The sequence below is a fragment of the Thermobia domestica genome, chromosome 18 (assembly GCF_964235325.1).
Source record: "Thermobia domestica chromosome 18, izTheDome1.hap1.1, whole genome shotgun sequence".
In the NCBI taxonomy this organism is placed as follows: Eukaryota; Metazoa; Arthropoda; class Insecta; order Zygentoma; family Lepismatidae; genus Thermobia; species Thermobia domestica.
In genome coordinates this window covers 11,241,028-11,259,534 of record NC_137471.1, presented here as the reverse complement: position 1 = coordinate 11,259,534, position 18,507 = coordinate 11,241,028, and the positions used below count along the sequence as shown (strand labels likewise).

Genomic DNA, 18,507 nt, shown 5'->3' with positions numbered 1-18,507 from the left:
ATGTAGAAGGAAAATCAAGAAATAAAGATAAAAGAGCTAGCTGCATTGAAATTGCAAACTGATATATTCAGATTGAAGCTCGATATTCAATTCTGTAGAAAGGATTATCCTTTCATCTGCAGGTGTGTTTGTTTTATCTTTCACTAACATAGTAGATTATTGTTTAAAGAAAGACAGACACAATAAGATTGCATTTGTAGTATTTAGGCCTTTTTGAGTGGGAGCGTTTTTTTCTTCCCTTCATTCTTCATGATGGGGTAACATTCTTAAGGTTGTGGTTTTTAAGATTTGTTCTTTGTGGAGAAAGAGGGGGCCCCATACAACAAAAAACCAATTAGCTTATGATAAGTTTTGTTCTTGTTGTCTGTAATACCAGGAAATTTATTATTATTATTTTTCTTTATGACCTAGAAAACTTCGAATGATTGCGTTTGGGAGAAAGAAGAAGATGAAGAAGACATCAGTTGAGCTAGCTTGTTTTTATTTCTATGCTTATCTTGCCTAGAGTTCAAGGGAGAGAGAGAAAGAAAAAAAACAGCATCACAGACGTCTGACTGACTGACTTATCTAATCATACAAATTTGACAATGCTGCTAGTAGTATGTAGTAGCAATATGTTGTTGACGGCGTTAATAGTAGTATTTTCCACATTTCTGTATTACTTTTTTACAAAAGAAGATCCAAAAGCAATTTTAGGAATATATAGACAACCAGGAAAATGGTATCCGTTAAAATTCGTAATCTTTTATTCGTTATATGTTTTTCGACAGGTAAGTACATTTTAATGTTCTACTAATTAATTATATAGCATTAAAAGAAAACTAAATTTATTGCTGCAAGGATAAATGTTTCACATTGAATCTTATCATGTGCTAGTCTTATTCAATTCGGACATATTTTTTTTTAACTCTTAACTTGTGGAGTTTATTTAAGGAGTATTATGTGGCCGCGGTGGCTCATTGCTGCCCTTCCTGCTGGTACAGTGGCTAGCACGTGCGTATTTTGTTGTACGGGGTGCCGGGTTCGATTCCCGATGGGAGATCCTTTGGAATTTTAACTGTCCTCGATGTTTCTGTGTTCGTGTCCCTGCCGTTCTAGGTTACACGAAATGCAAGTTAAACGAGTAAAAAGCGAGTAAAATAAGTAGAAACTACTGGCGTCTCTGGCATGTAAAATGATACTATCTAGCCCAACCTGTTTATTATCTTCGATTCAATTTGTTACCTTTCTTCTTACCTTCACGAACCCCCTAAGACATATCAAGAACTATGTTATAATCGTTTTACAGCCTGAATATTATAGTCCAAATAAATAAAATTATTATTATTTGTATGTTTTTTCTGTTGTTAATAAATAAATTAAAATAAAATAAAATATTGAATATTTTGTACTTCAAAATATTGGGGGACGCGTCCTCTCGTCTCCCCCAGAGATGCCCGTGGTAGAAACCAAGTAATAACTTTTTTTTAAAAAAAAAAAGTAGTAGAGCGGTCATCTCTGGTGCATGAGGTGCTTGGTTCGATCCCAGCTTGCGCCAAGGAGGGTCATCATTTAGGGAGGGCAGAAGGAGGCAATTGCTCCCCAAGAGTTTGAGGAATACATATACTTTAGTCAATTTCTACTAATTTACTAGTAGAAAACGTGAAAGTCTTATGTCGATGGTGCTCTTGTCCCCCCCCCCCCGCAAAGTCTGAAATGACGCTCCTGGCGCCAAGTGAACTTTTGTGGTCGACAAACACCGCGTGCGTGGGTTTTCTCAAGGTTCTCCCGTTTCCTTGCACTTTTTTTCACTCCTCCATTTCATTCATTTCTTATCATCACCGTCTCTTTTAACCTAGCCGGCATGTGCGTCGGACGTAAAATTAAAAAAAAAAAAAAATTAATATAAGGAGTATTATATCAGTGATGAGTTTAGATTATTTCCCCCGAGGGGAAATTTCAAAACACACGAGGTTAAAGTAGTACTACAAAAATGCTGGTAATCCTTATTGAGAACGATGGGAGATTTGCTCCGGGGGAAGTTTCGTAATTCCGAGAGGGTGCGAATTCCCCTTGGATCATCCCCTGAAATCGTCACTGACATGTTGTATTGATGGGAGATATGGACTCTAAATTATTATTATTATTATTATTATTATTATTATTATTATTATTATTATTATTATTATTATTATTAATAATAATAATAATAATAATAATAAAAGTAGGAAACAGAAAGCCTTCGAAATGTCACGCTATACAAGGATATTGAAAATTAGATATGTTAGATAAGGTATCAAATGAAACAGTGTTGCCAATATTAGGAGAAAAAAGGAGTATACTCACAAATATTTTAAAAAGAAGTGGTAGAATGATTAGGCATAACTTATTATGAGACATGTAGGAATCACGCTGTGGGAATGCAGATAGGGATGCGCACAAAATAAGACATGTTTCGAAATTCATCTTGTACCAAAAAAAAAAAAAAACTGTTTAATTTTAAATGTTTTTTCCAAAGAAGTGTTCGCTGTGAAAGACTTATAGCCTTTGTCTTTGAACCATGATGTGAAACACCCTTCTCACCATGTAGACGCAGGCTGAAAGGTGTAAATAGCATTGTTATTTTGTCCTGATATACTGTTTGGACAACAAAAGGTCTTTAAATTAAAACTTTATCCAGATTGCGAGTTCGGAAACACGACGGTGTGGCCCTCGGAAGAAGGTGAATATAATCGGATGTAGTCGATAAATCGGTTGTATACTGTACACAAGTTAAGTTATAGATAACAATATTTAAAGTAAGTATACTAAGTAAGTGGCAGACTGTTATACCTATGTTGCATGAACGGACCATCCAACGACCATAATATCAATGTGAGCATATCATCTCAGTTGCAATTCATATAATCTTAATCCTTTCGACTTAACCTCAAATTTACTCTAATACAATTGCTTCTGTTCATCGTTGCAATACTATAGCAATATGCCACTAAATAAAAATACGCACACTTAATTAACATATTCAATCTTCTTTTAAGAAACATTTATATTAGTGAACGGAGAAATCTGAATTACAACATAAATGAATAAGTACATTGGTGATAAAACATCGGATGGTCAAGTTAACGTGTCTCCAGAAATCATGTCGTGAACTAAATATGATGACTTTAACAACTTACTTGTATTGATTAAATTAGAAGTACATCCGATATATTTCTGTACAGCAAATGTTATCTTTTGGATTCCGGAAGGATATTATTTTACAGACACATCATTTTCACGGATCTTTAATGCCAAATCAAACAAAATTAATTTCAAAGTAATTTGTCGTTACCTTTTCTTTTACGACGACTACACAATGTATCAAGGTATATTTTTTTATCATTCTTGGTTACAAAACTTTCAAAGGTAATTTATATCTGCTAGAAAGTCCATTGTGCAGTATCCTAGGTGCAGATAAAGATAATCATATCCTATTACCAGAGACATTACTAAAAATGGAATATGAATTTCACTGCACATAATATAAGTTAATTAACAAATAATAAATGAAAATAAACAAGTACAGATTGAGATAATGTCGGCAAATAACAAATAATAAAATAAACATAAATCAGTCGACATTTGAAAGTTGAAATAAAAATGCACATTACAAAATTATTCTGAAACATTATTCTGTAAACGGATCGGTTGAAACGGTTCGTTACAACCAATATAAGCATTAAGCATTGATACTTTAAAAGAATGCCTAAACTTAAAAATTAACTTTTCACAATCAAGTTTAATTGATTATTATGTAAAAATAGTGACGTGTGCAAGCACGTAACCAAGGAGGGGTCCAGGGGATCCGGACCCCAACTTCGAAACCAGAGATGCAAAAATTAAGGAAGGATGAAATAAAATAAAACTAGAAAAAGAAGAATCAGCATTAAACATAAAAAGCTACAGCAAGCCAATGAGACGCAAAGTTGAGCACAGTGTTGTCGGCATGTGTCCTTCTCATTGTTTCCCCTCCTGTACTGCCTTGCAAGGAACAAGTTAACCGAATTGCTTGCAATACATGGTGGCGAATGAGCGGAATATCCTGGAAAAGTGAGGAAATTTGAAATTTCTAGAGAAGTTACGGAATTCTAAGAATTCCTGTTACTAATCAGGGAAATTTCAAGCTTTCGAATACATAGTGTCGTTCTGTAATAGTGTGGATATTAATCATAATATTACAAACACCGTGCTCGTGGGTTTTCTCGGGATTTTCCCGTTTCCTCCCACTTTCTTCATTCCACCATTTCACTCATTTCTCATTATCACGGTCTCCTTTAGCCTAACCGTCATAATCGTGGGACGTTAAACTTAAAGATTTCATTTCATTTTTATAATCATAATATTTCGTCATCGCTTCTCTGCAGTATCAAACATATGATTTCGGAAACAATTTTCTACTCCTCCTTTACCTCGTCATTTGGGACAGACACTACCGGTAGTTAACAGAATAATAAAAACAAAAAGTTATGTGGAAAGAAGGCTCAGTTAACATTTGATTCAACGGAGAATGTAAAATATTTTACAAGACATTATTGAATATGTACTTTTAATAATGGTGGATAATAGTTGATGTCATAATGAAAGGAAAATTATTTGAATGAACTGAGGAAGAAATGTTGATATTTAAAATCTTTTTTTCAATACTCTTCTTATATTCTTTTACTCAAGATTTCTTCATAGTTTGTTATTAAAATACTTACAACATACTCTTATTTTATTGTCCTAACAAACCAATATATGTTGCCAGTAAAATAGTTTAGATAAATCGAACTCCTTGTGTGATAACCAAGTATTCCATGTCACGGATCCCTCTCCCTTGCGAAATCCTGGCTACGTGCCTAAACATGTGGATTATTTTAATATTGTCAAAATGAACACACCCTCAGTGAAATTATGTGTACGCCACTGGCATACTCTGTAATATACGTAAAGACATTGCAATTTCGTTTACTCGGGATATTCAGGTGACGAGATCGATTAATTGGTTGGTTTGAAGTTTAACGTTCTTCTTAGCACCGACGCTATGGGGCGTGGGCCTACTACTTAACATGGAATTCGAACCAGGTGAGCTTGGTTGGTTGGATGAGGATTTGGCTTCTCTTTCACCACTGAGGCTATATGATACGTGGACCTACAGTTTAACGTGGTATGCGAATCACATTAGCTCTTTCCAAGAATTGAACCCCAGGTCTTTCCTGCCGAAGACTCGTATCCTAACTATATAGTTACGAGGGAACTCCTACATTAGCTAATTCCGGGAATCGAAGCCGGGTCGTATACTAACCATATAGCCACGAGGTAGCGTCGTGTCGACATCGACTATATATATATATGCAATACACCAATTGTATTTGTTGCATATGGTGGTGCAATAGCCTGCGCGACACTTGTGCCTTTATTGAGATACAATTGTAAAATGTAGTGCCGTTTGGGGGAAATGTCACTAATCTTCACGGCGCAATAACTTGGGTCCTAGCCAAGGATATTATAAAATAGAGGATTTGCCCATACGACAAAATCGTGAAGCCATACGTCACAGCTTCGCCACACCTACTCTGCCCACTCCGCACCACTAAGATGGCAATGTTTCGAGCCAACAATCATGGCTGAAACGAGAGTAGCCAATCAGACGATGCTCGGTTGTTTTTTTGGCTTCATTGAGTTCATATGATGAAGATACGTATGGGCAGATTCTCTATTTTATAACATTCTTGGTCCTAGCTGTCAAATAACGTTAGGCCAGGGGGAGGGGACTCTCGATTCAGCCTTACTGTTCTCATTTTTCCCAGGATACTTTGCGATCGGTGACGTCACGTGGAGGCATCGCCGAGGATGTTCAAAGTAGAGGATCTGACCATACCACAAAATCATGAAGCCATATGTCACAGCCATGCGTATCCTATGATTGGTGATTTTCTTACCTGTGGAAGGTTATTCCTTGTAATTTCTTCTCACTCCTATTTGTACACCCATATGTGCAGCATGTAATCATTGAATAATGTAAACGATTTAAATAAAAATAAACGGCAGACGTACTACCTGTCTACATATCGTCGCGTAAAAACCAGAGGAACGTAACTCCATTTTCGTATGTTTACAGGCATGAGGACAAAAATATTATTTTCTTAGAAAGGTGTGTTTTTAATAAGATGGTAATTGAGCTACTACTACATTATAACGGATGATCGACAAGGAGAACAGATGGCGTTACGTTCCATTTACACCAAGTGGGGCTTTCAAACTTATGTCCAAACACGAAGAAAACAAAAACCGCATTTTTGGAGGTACGTTCCTCTGGTTCTCATGAGACGATAGCTGGCTATTTTCATAATGAAAAGCATGCTCTGGGCATATTTCAGTGTCAATTTAATTTTAATACGTGACGTAGTTATCGTACATAATTAATTCGATTTTCTCGAGAATTACGCATGAGGATTTACATTTACCTACACCATTATGTTCAGCTCAATGAGTTCTGTTAATTGATATATGTCTTATCTCTCAATATTTTGTTTCTCGTTATAAACTAAAGCTTGTGACAAACATCTTAGCATTTCAGCTAAACGAATAAAACGCAAGCTCTTACGCGATGTTGCCGAGTGCTAAGGAGTATGGCTATGGCTAAGCAGACAAACTACAGTGCGATCAGATGACAGGGGATAGACGTGGATGTGTGCAAAATAAACGTGGCAATACCTCTGGCCTCTCATTTGCTACCAATATTTAAAGGGAACTTGGAGCGCCGCCTTCAAATGCCAAGATGTTTGTCACGCCGTTTAATAATATTTTAGAATTTTAAAGTGTAAGAGCATTTATTGGAATTTAGAATAGTTTGGAAACAGGGCCGTGCCGTGGAAAATCAGCGCCCGGGGCGAGAGTATACGACGGCGCCCCCATACATATATTCCAAGCATTTTTCTATCTTTTTCCTTTTTTCTCCCGAATTTTTCGCCCCCTTACTTCGGCGCCCGGAGCCGTCGCCCCGCTCGTACCCCCCATTGCACGGCCCTGTTCGAAAACAATCTATGGCGAAGTTTCCTTTCGCTGGCAAACACACTGAGAAAAATCCGTTATCCGTACATCGGTTTGTTGTACAAATATATGGAATCCTTATGTTTACTATGGAAATCTGTACGGAGCATACATTATCCATATGCTATATACGTACTGTTTCTTTTTTCGCTTAGATGTTACATCATGCTACTCTAGGATGTCTGACATCTAACAGTCTTCCATATTTTACATACGTATATGTCTGTTATATGTTATATACGTCAATCTGTATAGCAGAATCTTATCGCCTATATACAGTTATCCCTTTCATACGGGAAGTACGTATACTATAGATGGAACACTTATACGAAAAGTATTATAGAGCATACGTTTTCAGTTATAGGTTTGTTGCAGAATGCTGCACATAGCCGAACGTTAAATCCAAAATCTACAGGATTTACGCATGTAACCTACGTTTTTACGTACACCACATAAAGTTTTTTTTTTCCTGTGCAGATGCATTTTAGCATAGATGTAGCCAGGAATTTTGATATGACTGTGCACAAAGGTAATTAACAGAACTTCTCATATTTGTGTGCACAAAGATAATTAAAACAGAACTTTTCACAGTGGTGTGCACAAAGACAATTAAAACAGAACGTTTGATATGAGTGTGCACAAAGGTAATTAATTTCCCTTATCTTCTCACTATGTTCTCGTGTGCACATTTTATTAGGTTTAATGTATTTCAAGTAAGATAAAATGTTATTTCAATGAATTAAGAAATTACACATAACAAAATAAATACAGATAACTTGATAAATAAATAATGAATTAAAACCAGAATCAAAACCAGCTTATTAAAGTGTGCACAGCATACCCGGCACACCCGGTAGCTATACCTATACGACTCAATATGTTCCAAGAGAGGAAGGAGCCAATTGAGAAACTGTGATTGGAAGTCAGAGGGATAGATCTGGTAAAAGAATGACTTTTAATAAATATCTGAGTTAGAACTAAAGGTAGTCGATTTTTCTCAATTACGTTATTAGGCCTATGCCTAGAGAAATTTGAACAATTAAGACGGAATTTTAAGCTGGATCACTAAGTATTCTCGGTGCTATGCTGAACGCTGCTTGAATAGTCCAGCGTTGCCAGATACTCTCGAGTGTTTATTGATGCCAGATAATATAGGAAGTAATCATGGAATTCTGTTTAGATAGGCCTACTTACTGGAGAAATTAGTTTTCGACTCTTACCGCAATTCCCAGCTAAGTTCCTCTTCTCTAACTGCAACGCTAGAATCTAGGAATTTTCTTATTGTACTACCACAGTAAACGTACAAATTTGGCAACAACGCATTATGGCGTTTTGCGCAAGTTCCTTTTCAAAATCTATTTCCTTAAATATAGATTAATATTCAAATAAAACGTGAAACATAACACGAAAAATGGTCAAACAATATATCTATTTCATAATGAGAACATTATTTTAAAATACTTTACACATTAAATAAACATTTCATAAAACTGGGCACTTTTACTTAGATCTAACAGCAATTGCCATCTTGTGTGCTCGTTGTAAAACGAATCAAATATTTTCTTTTATTGGTCACCTTTTTCGATATCAGAAGACACAAGCAAATGAATCAGTGTCTTACTGGTATGTTGTAGCTGAAACATAACTATATCTTATAGTACAATATTTATAATATGTAACGTTTCATTGTTCAGTACAGGGCCGCCCACAGGGGGGATGTATGGCGCAAGCTGCGCCATTGAGAAAAATTTTGGGGGGGATTTTACTCTACCGGTACTTTCGAACTAGCAATTTTACTGTCGGAATAGCATTAAAACACGATTTTGAGAAGCTAATTTTCAAAAATTTTCCGGGGTGAACCCCCGTACCCCCCTGCTTCAATATTCGATGAATGAAGTACCGCGCAACGAACCAACCTTTCCTTTCATACGGCTACTTGCGCCGCGCATGTAGCCGTATGAAAGGAAAGGTTGGTTCGTTTTAAGAGAGAAGGGCCGCCCACAGGAGGGATGAATGACGCAAGTTGTGCCATCGAGAAAAAAATTGGGGGGAATAAAAAAATTGGGGAAGAATTTTACTCTAATGTCGAATAAGTAATTTTGCTGTCGTGAGAATAACATTGGAATACGATGTGATTTTTTTTAAATCTCGAGAATGAATCCCCCTACCCCCTGCTTAGAAACTCTATGAATGAAGTACCGCGCAAGTTGCTATATGAAAGGATGGCGCCAAGTTCTGGTGAACAACAGTTACAAACACTCAAGGAATCACTTTCAAATTTAGATTTGAAACTTGCCCATGTTGTCTGTTGAAAATTATAAAGTAGTTTGACATAATTGTGAGCTAGTGGTAACCATACAGACAACAGCCAAGTTTCAAATCTAAATTTGAAGTGAGCCAGTGAGTGTTTGTAAGTGTTGTCCACCAGAACTTGGCGCCTATTTTTGTGATTTCAATTCTTTTTAAGGCCACTCGTACTTGGCTCTTTTACAGGAATGTTTTTTGTAGGATATGACTTCTTTTTGTAGGCTAATTTCGAGGATAACATTTTCTTTTGGTATCAAACTCAATAACTTGTAACTTGCGTCTTACTTTTCATGTACAAGGGAATTATATCAATATTTTGTAAAGAAAAAAAATACTACTAATTGTAAAAAAAAAAAAATACCTGTGCCATACACAGTGTAGAAGTTTTTATACCCTTCAATATCCTTATAGAACATATTTAGTATTGTACACTACCAAGACTACTAATAAAAGTAATGCCATTTTTTATAATACTGCCCCTACTACTACTACTACAAGCATTCTATAATACTACTACAGGAAATAAAAACAACAACAAAAATATCAGTTACTAGTACCATAAAAACTACTGCTACACTGGGCAATTGTTTTTAGAGGACTTCAGTTTTGAGGAGGGAAGAGATTATTAGTTTTGGGGGGGAGTGCGCCATCAGCTTTGGGGGGGATGGGCACCCCTGGTTCAGTAATTAAGGGAATGAGGTAAAATATGACTTCCGGGTGGCGATTCAACTTAACGAAACTTAGTTTTAAATATCACAATAACGTTGAATGAATTTGTTCTAAAATTTTATCATTGATTTAACGTACTTTATCTTGTTTCCTAATGACAAACATTTCTTTAAGTTTATGAATACTATAATGCGTAACAGATTATATGTTCTTAGAAGCTTATCTATCCTCTACAGATAATTTCAGTTTAATTATGTGTGATTGTCAAACAGTGTTTCCAACAGTGTTACTAAAATTTCCCACCAGATCAGGGCTCGAAAGCGACCAAAATCTCAGAGGATAAAAATTAAAACCTACCATATTACTTACGAGACCCTTTTATGTTTTATGCTATTAGTTTTATTACTTAAAATAAAATAAATTATGTTAATTAAATTTATCATATAATTAGTATCTGTATAAAGGAGTATATATATCACCATTGCGAAAAAAAGAGACATCAGTAAATGCAACCTGCTAGGTGAGAGTTTAATTAGCTACATATACAGTACTTAACTCTTTCGCTGCCACCTTGATTTCAGTACCCGAATCCGATGTCCCACCTGGGGCCGCGGTGGCTCAGTGGTAGAGCGTTCACCTCTGGTGCTTGGGGTCCCGGGTTCGATCCCAGCCCCCGCCAAGTGAACTTTGTGGTGGACAAACACCGTGTGCGTGGGTTTTCTCGGGGTTCTTCCGTTTCCTCCCTCTTTCTTTATTTCACCATTTCATTCATTACTCATCATCACCGTCGTGGGACGTAAAACTCAAAGATTTTCAATGTGCCACCTATACTTTTGTCACATTTAGCCGTTTGCAACAAACTAGCTACATCTAGCGGAAACCAAGCACACTACAGAAATTGACCAGGCCAACAATGTGTACCACCAGAGTATAAAAGCTCTATACCTGCTTGCCACTTTACAAAGAATGTCTACAATGAGAACTACCTCTTGACGCCAAATGGCGTCAATGGCACACAGCAATAGGTATGAATGACGCTATATGACGTCAAGTGGCAACGAACGAGTTAAACACTTTCAAACCTGAACAATCAACTAAAAAACATACAAAATGAAGATACATAAAGAAAAAACTAAAGTGATAAAGTGCACAAGAGCAGGACAGGGTGGGGCAAATGTGTAGCTAGAGGGAGAGAAAATCGAAGACGTTAAGACGTTCCTCTATTTAGGAAGTTTATTATCCTCGGACGGAAGAAGTTAAAAAGACGCATAGGCTAAACAAGCATTCAATAGGAAAAGAGAACTACTAACATCAAGAAATGTGTCGCTGGACATTCGTAAACGATTTATTAAGACATTGGTATGGAGCGTGTCGCTGTATGGATCAGAGACGTGGGCATTGAGAAAAGCTGAAATATCCAAGCTGGAAGCATTTGAAATGTGGTGTTGGCGCAGAATGCTGCGCATATCATGGACCGAAAGGAAAAAAGGAACGAAGAAGTATTAAAGGAAGCTAATGAAGGACGACAGATCATGAAGATAATAGGAAAAAGAAGAAACAGCATGCTTGGCCATCTTATTCGGTACTTCGATTGCATCACCGTATTGATAAAGGAAAAGGCAGAAGGAACACCAGGAAGAGGAAGACCAAGGATAGAATATCTAGATACAGGAACGAAGAAGAGAATTTATTAAAATGTAAAACAGCTCTTCCAAGGGAGAGAAAAGTTTTAAAATTTCCATGTTGCCCAACAACCTATGGTAGAGATGAACAAGAAGAAGAGAGTACTTAAACAAATAAATAAATGACAAATCACTTTTAGCTTAATAAAAACTAGAAATTACTATTGGCAACGAACAAGATATTTTTGTCGCCACAAAAAAAAATGATTTTTTTCTACAACAAGCATGCAATTTTGTTCAGCTCGATGTGGTCTATGAACTCAAAATTGTATGCGTTATATTTTTGAAAATATTTTACTTAAATTGAAATTATAATTTAAGAGTTAATAAATAAACTTAGGCTATATCTTATTAACCATGTAATGTATTGTCATGTGGCTAATAAGATAATATAAAGGTGAATGAGAGCATATATCAGTTATCAGATACTACCGTATTAGCCAGGGGCGGATCCAGGACCGACTTCGGGGGGGGGGCGGTGGGTTGTCATACTTTTACATTTAAGGGCTCCAAACTTTGGGATGGGTTTTATTTATATATATATAAAATAAGAAAGTTTCCTCTTCTGGGGGGGGGCAATCGCCCCGATCTCCCCCCGCTGGATCTGTCCCTGCTATTAGCTTCACCCAGGGGTAAAAGTGAGGGGGAAAGCAGTAGGACGCCGTTCCACCACTTCCAGAAAATATCTATAGTGTCCTTCCACTTTCTAAAAGATTACAATGAGCAAAGATAGTTACGGGGAACGGCGTGACGTTTTGCGTCTCCCTACCTTTTGAGATCCACTTTTACCCCTGGTTTCACGACAATAAGAGACACATTTTTCGTGCATCATGAATTTGTAAGCTTATCAAGAAAATTAGGTTCTTTTCTCCACTTTCTCGAAAAGTGCGCATGGTAATATATTCACGTATATCACTGTTCAGCACAATAACACCTATATGTTTGTGTAAGTCTCATCTTTGGAACATTTTTTTTTTCTTCTTTTAAACGCAAATGTCATTGTAGAATTTATACTCATTAGCAGGGCCCGGATCTTGTTGACAAGTCAACTTTCTTCTGTTACGCATAGGAGAAGGCAAGTTCAAGTAAAAACGTTATCCATCAACTCTAGGTTCTAAAAATATAGTTTTTTAGGATCAACTTTTGGTCTCTTTTTGCTGTTTTGAAATTTCAGGTCATTTTTTAATATTTTAAGGTAACTTTTAGGTCACTTCTGGTCTTTTTATTCTTTTTTCTACATAAGGAAATCTTTAAATGAACACGGTTTACGGATGTGGAAAAGACGAAGTTGAATAATCTCTTTTCTTACTTCCTGACTATTGGAGTGGAAAAACTGCATTCTTAACAAGCTAATGAAAACTAAACTGTAGCTGGTTAACGAAAGGTGGGGGTTGGTAGGTGGCCAAACAGATAGTTTTGGGTTATTGACCACAAAGAATGTGATCACGTGAATAACTAAAAGTTCATTAGAAGGCGTACAAGGGCTTTAAACGCGTTTTATCTATTATTTTCATGTAGTCTGAACTTTCTAAGTTTTATTGTTTAAGAGTGCTTCCTAGTTTCAACTCGGGAGTGAACTGACGCTTTCAATACTTACAATGCCGTACAATGGACTGATCAATAGAAATAAATGATCAATGGACTGCAACTAACTGAAACAAAACTTTTTGAATATGAATGAGAAATGTTAATTAAAAATCCAATGAATATTAAAAAGTGTCAATGTTTAACGAAATAAAAGTTTGAGAAAACGTAAGTTTTAAGGTCAATTTTTGTGACTTTTAGGGTCATTTTACAGGAATTTTAGTGTCATTTTATAGGTCACTTTTTAAAATTTTTTAGGCCAACAAGATCCGGGCCCTGCTCATTAGATTAATTACTGTTTTAGTAAACTTCATTTATTGTAGTAATTTTTGGGTGTGACTCAGTGGTACAATTTCCCGTAGATTTCTCGTAGATTTCCGGTCTCTGTTTCGACTCCAGGACACTAGTTTTTGGTGGAGCGTAATTTCAAATTTTGCTTAGAGGAGGGGGCAAACCGCAATGGAAGTAGGTTTTCCACGCTATTCATTGGTATAGTATTACGCTATTGATTAAAATGTACTCAGGGGGAAAGTTGGCTTCCCACTGGAGCCCCAAATGACGCCCCTGGAACAAATTTTGTCAGAGGATTCTTCTGTTTTCCCACACATTCCCATTCAACCTTCAATTGCATCCAGAATAATTTATGCTCAATTACCACTCGTCTTCTTTAATCTACAACACATCATTTCAATGAAAATAAAAACACCAGATGTGGTGGGAAAACTACTAAATTGGTAACACTGTTCTAAAAGCACGAGATCCAAGAGTTTGACCTTGATTTTCTATTAAATATAGGCTAAATAACTACATAGGTCACAGAGCAGAGCAATTACAGCAAACAAATTTTAATTTAGGAATATACCACTATAACAGTGAACTCTCTCGTGACTGTTCAGATAGCTTACGCGCATTTAGAGTGGGAGGCCCGGGTTCGATTCGCGGCGGGAGCTCTTGTGGTTCGAATGCCACGTTAAAGTGAAGATTCCATGTCCTATATAGCCTCGCTCCTGAACGAGACACAAAACTCAAAACCATTCCAAGTCTACGACAGTGATAGTATTCTACCCGAAGGAAGGATGATGAGAAATGAATGAAAATAGTGGGAGCAAACGGGAGAACCCCCAGAAAACCCAAGCACACGGTGTTTGTTCACCACAAATTTCACTCGGCGGAAGCTGGGATCGAACCCAGGACCCCAAGTACCAGAGGTGAACGCTTTACCACTGAGCCACCGCTCTACCACTGAATTAATAAACATGCTGCAAAATTAAACCTTGTAACAAATAAAGTGAGTAAAACTAAACATTTTACAACTAATAATTTAGTCTTGTCATTTGGAGAATTTCTATAGAATGCTTTCTAGTCTTTCCTTATTCTTACAATTCTCTGCAGAAAAAAAAAATATATTTTATTATTTTTAGTGGCGAGGCAGCAGAACAGTGGTAAAATCGGATGAAGAACTACCAGGCTATGGAATAAGGACAAGAAAAAGTGTTGAAGAAATGGATGTACCTCAACCACTGTCCAGACATCCAATGGTACGTTGACATCAATTCTTAAATTAGCAATATGTATAAAAAAAAAAAAAAAACTATGGTCCATACTTTGAAATGAATGATGTTTCATAGTGCTGAATAATTTGTAACGTAATTTTTTGAAAATCATATTTATATTGACCTTCGTGTCGATATTATGTCATAGAGGTGTTTCTGAAAGTTTGATTTAAGAAATACACTGAACAAATTACACAATAAAGTTTAAGTTGTCATGTAAATATGTGCATAAGATAAATGCTAATATAAGCCCGTAACTAGCATACTAAGGCAGACAGAGAGGGGCAGGGGACGGGAGATAATTCTTGCAGAAGCTAACTTGAGATCACATTACATTCATAGCTTCTTCGTACAAAATAGTACGAAGTTTTCGATACCTGGGTAGTATTATTAGTAATGATACGAAGTGTGAATATCAAATAAAAGCAAGGATAGGAATGACGAAAGAAGCCTTTAGGAGGAAGAAAATACTATTTTGTAAGACCATGAATAAAGAGTTGAGAAAAAGATTTATAATATGCTTCGTGTAGAGTATTGTGCTGTACGGGTTAGAGACATGGACATTACCAAAAACTTGACGAAAAATTGACTGGAATCTTTCGAAATGTGGGTGTGGAGAAGAATGGAAGAATAGCTGGATCGAGTGAAAAACGAGTGAGAAGATTTAAAAAAAAATAGTTGGGAGAAAAGAACAATTTTAGTTATTATTAATAAGAGGAAAAGAAACTGGTTGGAACATTGGGTAAGAAGAAATTGTATCATGAGGGACGTGCTAGAGGGTATGGTGGCAGGAAAGAGAGGGAGAGGGCGAAGGAGATTACAATTAATAGACGATATCAAAATGAAGAACTCGTACGTGAAAACGAAGAGGTTAGCGGAAGGACGCGGAACATGGAAACTTGCCAGTTGCAGTAAGTGACTTGCCAATAATGGCAGAATACCTATGATGATGACGAGTATTTAACAGCTCCTGAAAGTTGTCAAATTAATATTTAATTTTCTCAAATGAATACAGAACATACTTGGCTGCAGAAGGCGAAACTATCTAGAACAGTCATTTCCAACGAAATGTCCTGTAACGTCAAGGTGACCAGAATTCTTACTTGCAAAAACGGGACGCATACGAATCAGCGACGGGTGGGGGGTAAATATCTGATTTCCAGATTGCATTTTTTGACTCAGCAGTGTTTTTAATTTTACAAAATACACAAGTAAGAGTGATAACACAGCGTTTCTAACTTAAGTACTACCCAACAATACTTTTAACTACTAATAAACTACTTATCTCATTATTGAATATCTGTTATTCTCTACTATATCATTACTTTCACTACATCATCTATAGCGTAATTTTCAGTGGCATTTTTTGGGATGAATGGATCTTCTTTAAAAGTTCTTTGTTTGTTTACACTTAACAATTTGTAGAAATTGGTACAAGACTGATCAAAATTAATCTTACTGGTCAGCACAGCTTCCAAAGTATCTGTAAACAGTTGGGTTTTTATCACTTGTCCACAAGGCATTCATGTGCGAGAATACACGTTCAGTTGGAGCATTAGTCCCGGGTAAACAGAGAAGGAACTTCACAAGTTTTAGAAGATTTGACTTTGTCAGGAGATACTTTATTTGAGTTTCACTTAAATGAACCTTTCCAATGAGTGTTGGTACGGTAGAGTTTGTATTGACCATTTATATTTTTGAATAATAATTACGGGACAACTGGGTCATTTTTGCTTAAAAACGGGACATTTAGGCGTCCCGTTTGAGAATCAGAAAAAAAACGGCACAATGATTGAAAGAAGGGACTGTCCCGGCTAAAACGGGACGTCTGGTCACCTTGTGTAACGTCACAGTTTTCTGCTGGCTTTCTCATTTAGAGGGGAAGGAACATTTTAGGTAACCTGACATAGATAGAAGACAAGAGATATACAGTGAAACCTGTCTATGTTGATCCATATTTCTTAAAATACAGTGCCATAGTATTTTAGTAAATACTCATATTATACTGTATATAAAATGCACAATGACTTTTATTTCTTTCGTGCCAATTTTCAGGCCTTTGACGCTGTGTTTTTTGCTGGAGCTAATAAAGATGGTTATTATTTTGTTATGGGGTCAGAAAGGAGATCGCACAACGTTTGCAATGGATTATTTTATCTTATGGTGAGTCAGCAGTTACCAAAACTATTTTGAATTTAATTATAGAAACTGCATTTTAGAGAAGAAATTTAAGTCAATTTATTGATAAATACCGTACTTTGTAGACGAACAGTCTCAATTAACATTCGTCGTAGGTTAAAAAGAGGTGTTAAAAATTTACAACTCTAATTTCTTTATCTACGGAATTCAGCATTCATATTCTGTTTTGCTGCATTATCTCTCTCTCCTCCCTTCCCTTGTTTACGACACTAAATTTGAAGACACAAACACACCAAACGCTACATAGAACGAATCATAAGCAAGCACACTGTTACATACAAAAGGTCATTGAACTAGAAAATACATGTACAGAGTGTCCACATGAAACCTCCCTGATTACAAATATTAATTGCATGGAAAATATTAGTGCCAGAGAATAACGGTTTGCGGCATCTTCAAGAGCAACACAAAGTTTTTTTTTATTGTTGATTGTTAATTGTTGTTAATTGTTGCAGGTGTTCAATAACAAAGTTTATATGAATTTTTGCAGGTGTTCATAAACAAAGCTGACAACAACACAAGAGAAAGCGTAGTTAGTGTGTGGTGTTGGCTGAGACTAAATCACCAATTACCGTGCAGAGAACTTCAGATGAAAGTACGAACGAGGACTAGCTCGGGAGAGTAATGTGCTCCCGGAAGTAGAAACGAAATACTCGGTTCTGATTGGTTGGCGTTATCTGTTTCTTGCCACGTAGAATTCATATAGCAGAAATCAAACTCTTGGAGCTGTCGGCCCGTGTGGCTGGGCGTGCTAGCACTAGGGGCTAGTAAGAGAAATCGCTTTTGGTGTGGGTTCAAACCTGGTCCAAGGAAAGTTTTTAATTTTAAAAAAAATCCATAACTTTTTCATTAAAATAAGATGAAAATAATACTCAAAAAAGTTATTTACTTACTTTTGTGCATACAAGTAGTAGTAGTAGTACTAATAGTAGTAGTAGTAGGAACAGGGGAGGATCCAGGACTGAATCTGGGGATCGGTGGGTTGTCATACTGCTACTTTTAAGGACTCCAAACTTTGGGATGGGTTTTATTTATATATATAAAATAAGAAAGTTTCCTCTTCTGGGGGGCGATCGCCCCCCTGGATCCGCCCCTGAGTAAGAACGGGTTAGAAGTCCCGCAGGCTCGTTTTGTTCCTCCTTGACCTCATGATATAAATGTTGTGGTTAACTTAAAACAGCAGCTGGTTAGGGTAGCACGAAAAAAAAAAACACTTCCGGCAGTATTACTCTCCCGAGCGGGTCGTTACCAACGAGACCCATCAGACGTCAAGACCACTAAAACATTGTTTGAGAAGTTTTTAGCCATGGAGAGTGTCAACCGACAGCCTGGCTTGGGCAAAGCACGAACGTCTGAGGAAACTGTGGATGTGGTCAGGGAGGCCTTTACTAGATTTCTTCCTATGCGACTATGTCAAAGATAGAGTGTACGCCACTACATGATATTCCTGCTCTTCGTCA

At 36.7% G+C, this 18,507-nt stretch overlaps 1 protein-coding gene across 1 annotated transcript in view; it reads left to right on the top strand.

The window, feature by feature from the left end:
- The first annotated feature begins 579 nt into the window (after positions 1 to 579).
- Positions 580 to 18,507, top strand: part of LOC145675847 (uncharacterized) — a 53,078-nt gene continuing 35,150 nt past the window's right edge. Inside the window, exons 1-3 of the mRNA XM_081746585.1 lie at positions 580 to 770; positions 14,717 to 14,833; positions 16,904 to 17,011. Of these exons, the coding sequence (XP_081602711.1) occupies positions 588 to 770; positions 14,717 to 14,833; positions 16,904 to 17,011 (408 nt within the window). The 5' untranslated portion in view covers positions 580 to 587. The remainder of the gene's footprint in view (positions 771 to 14,716; positions 14,834 to 16,903; positions 17,012 to 18,507) is intronic.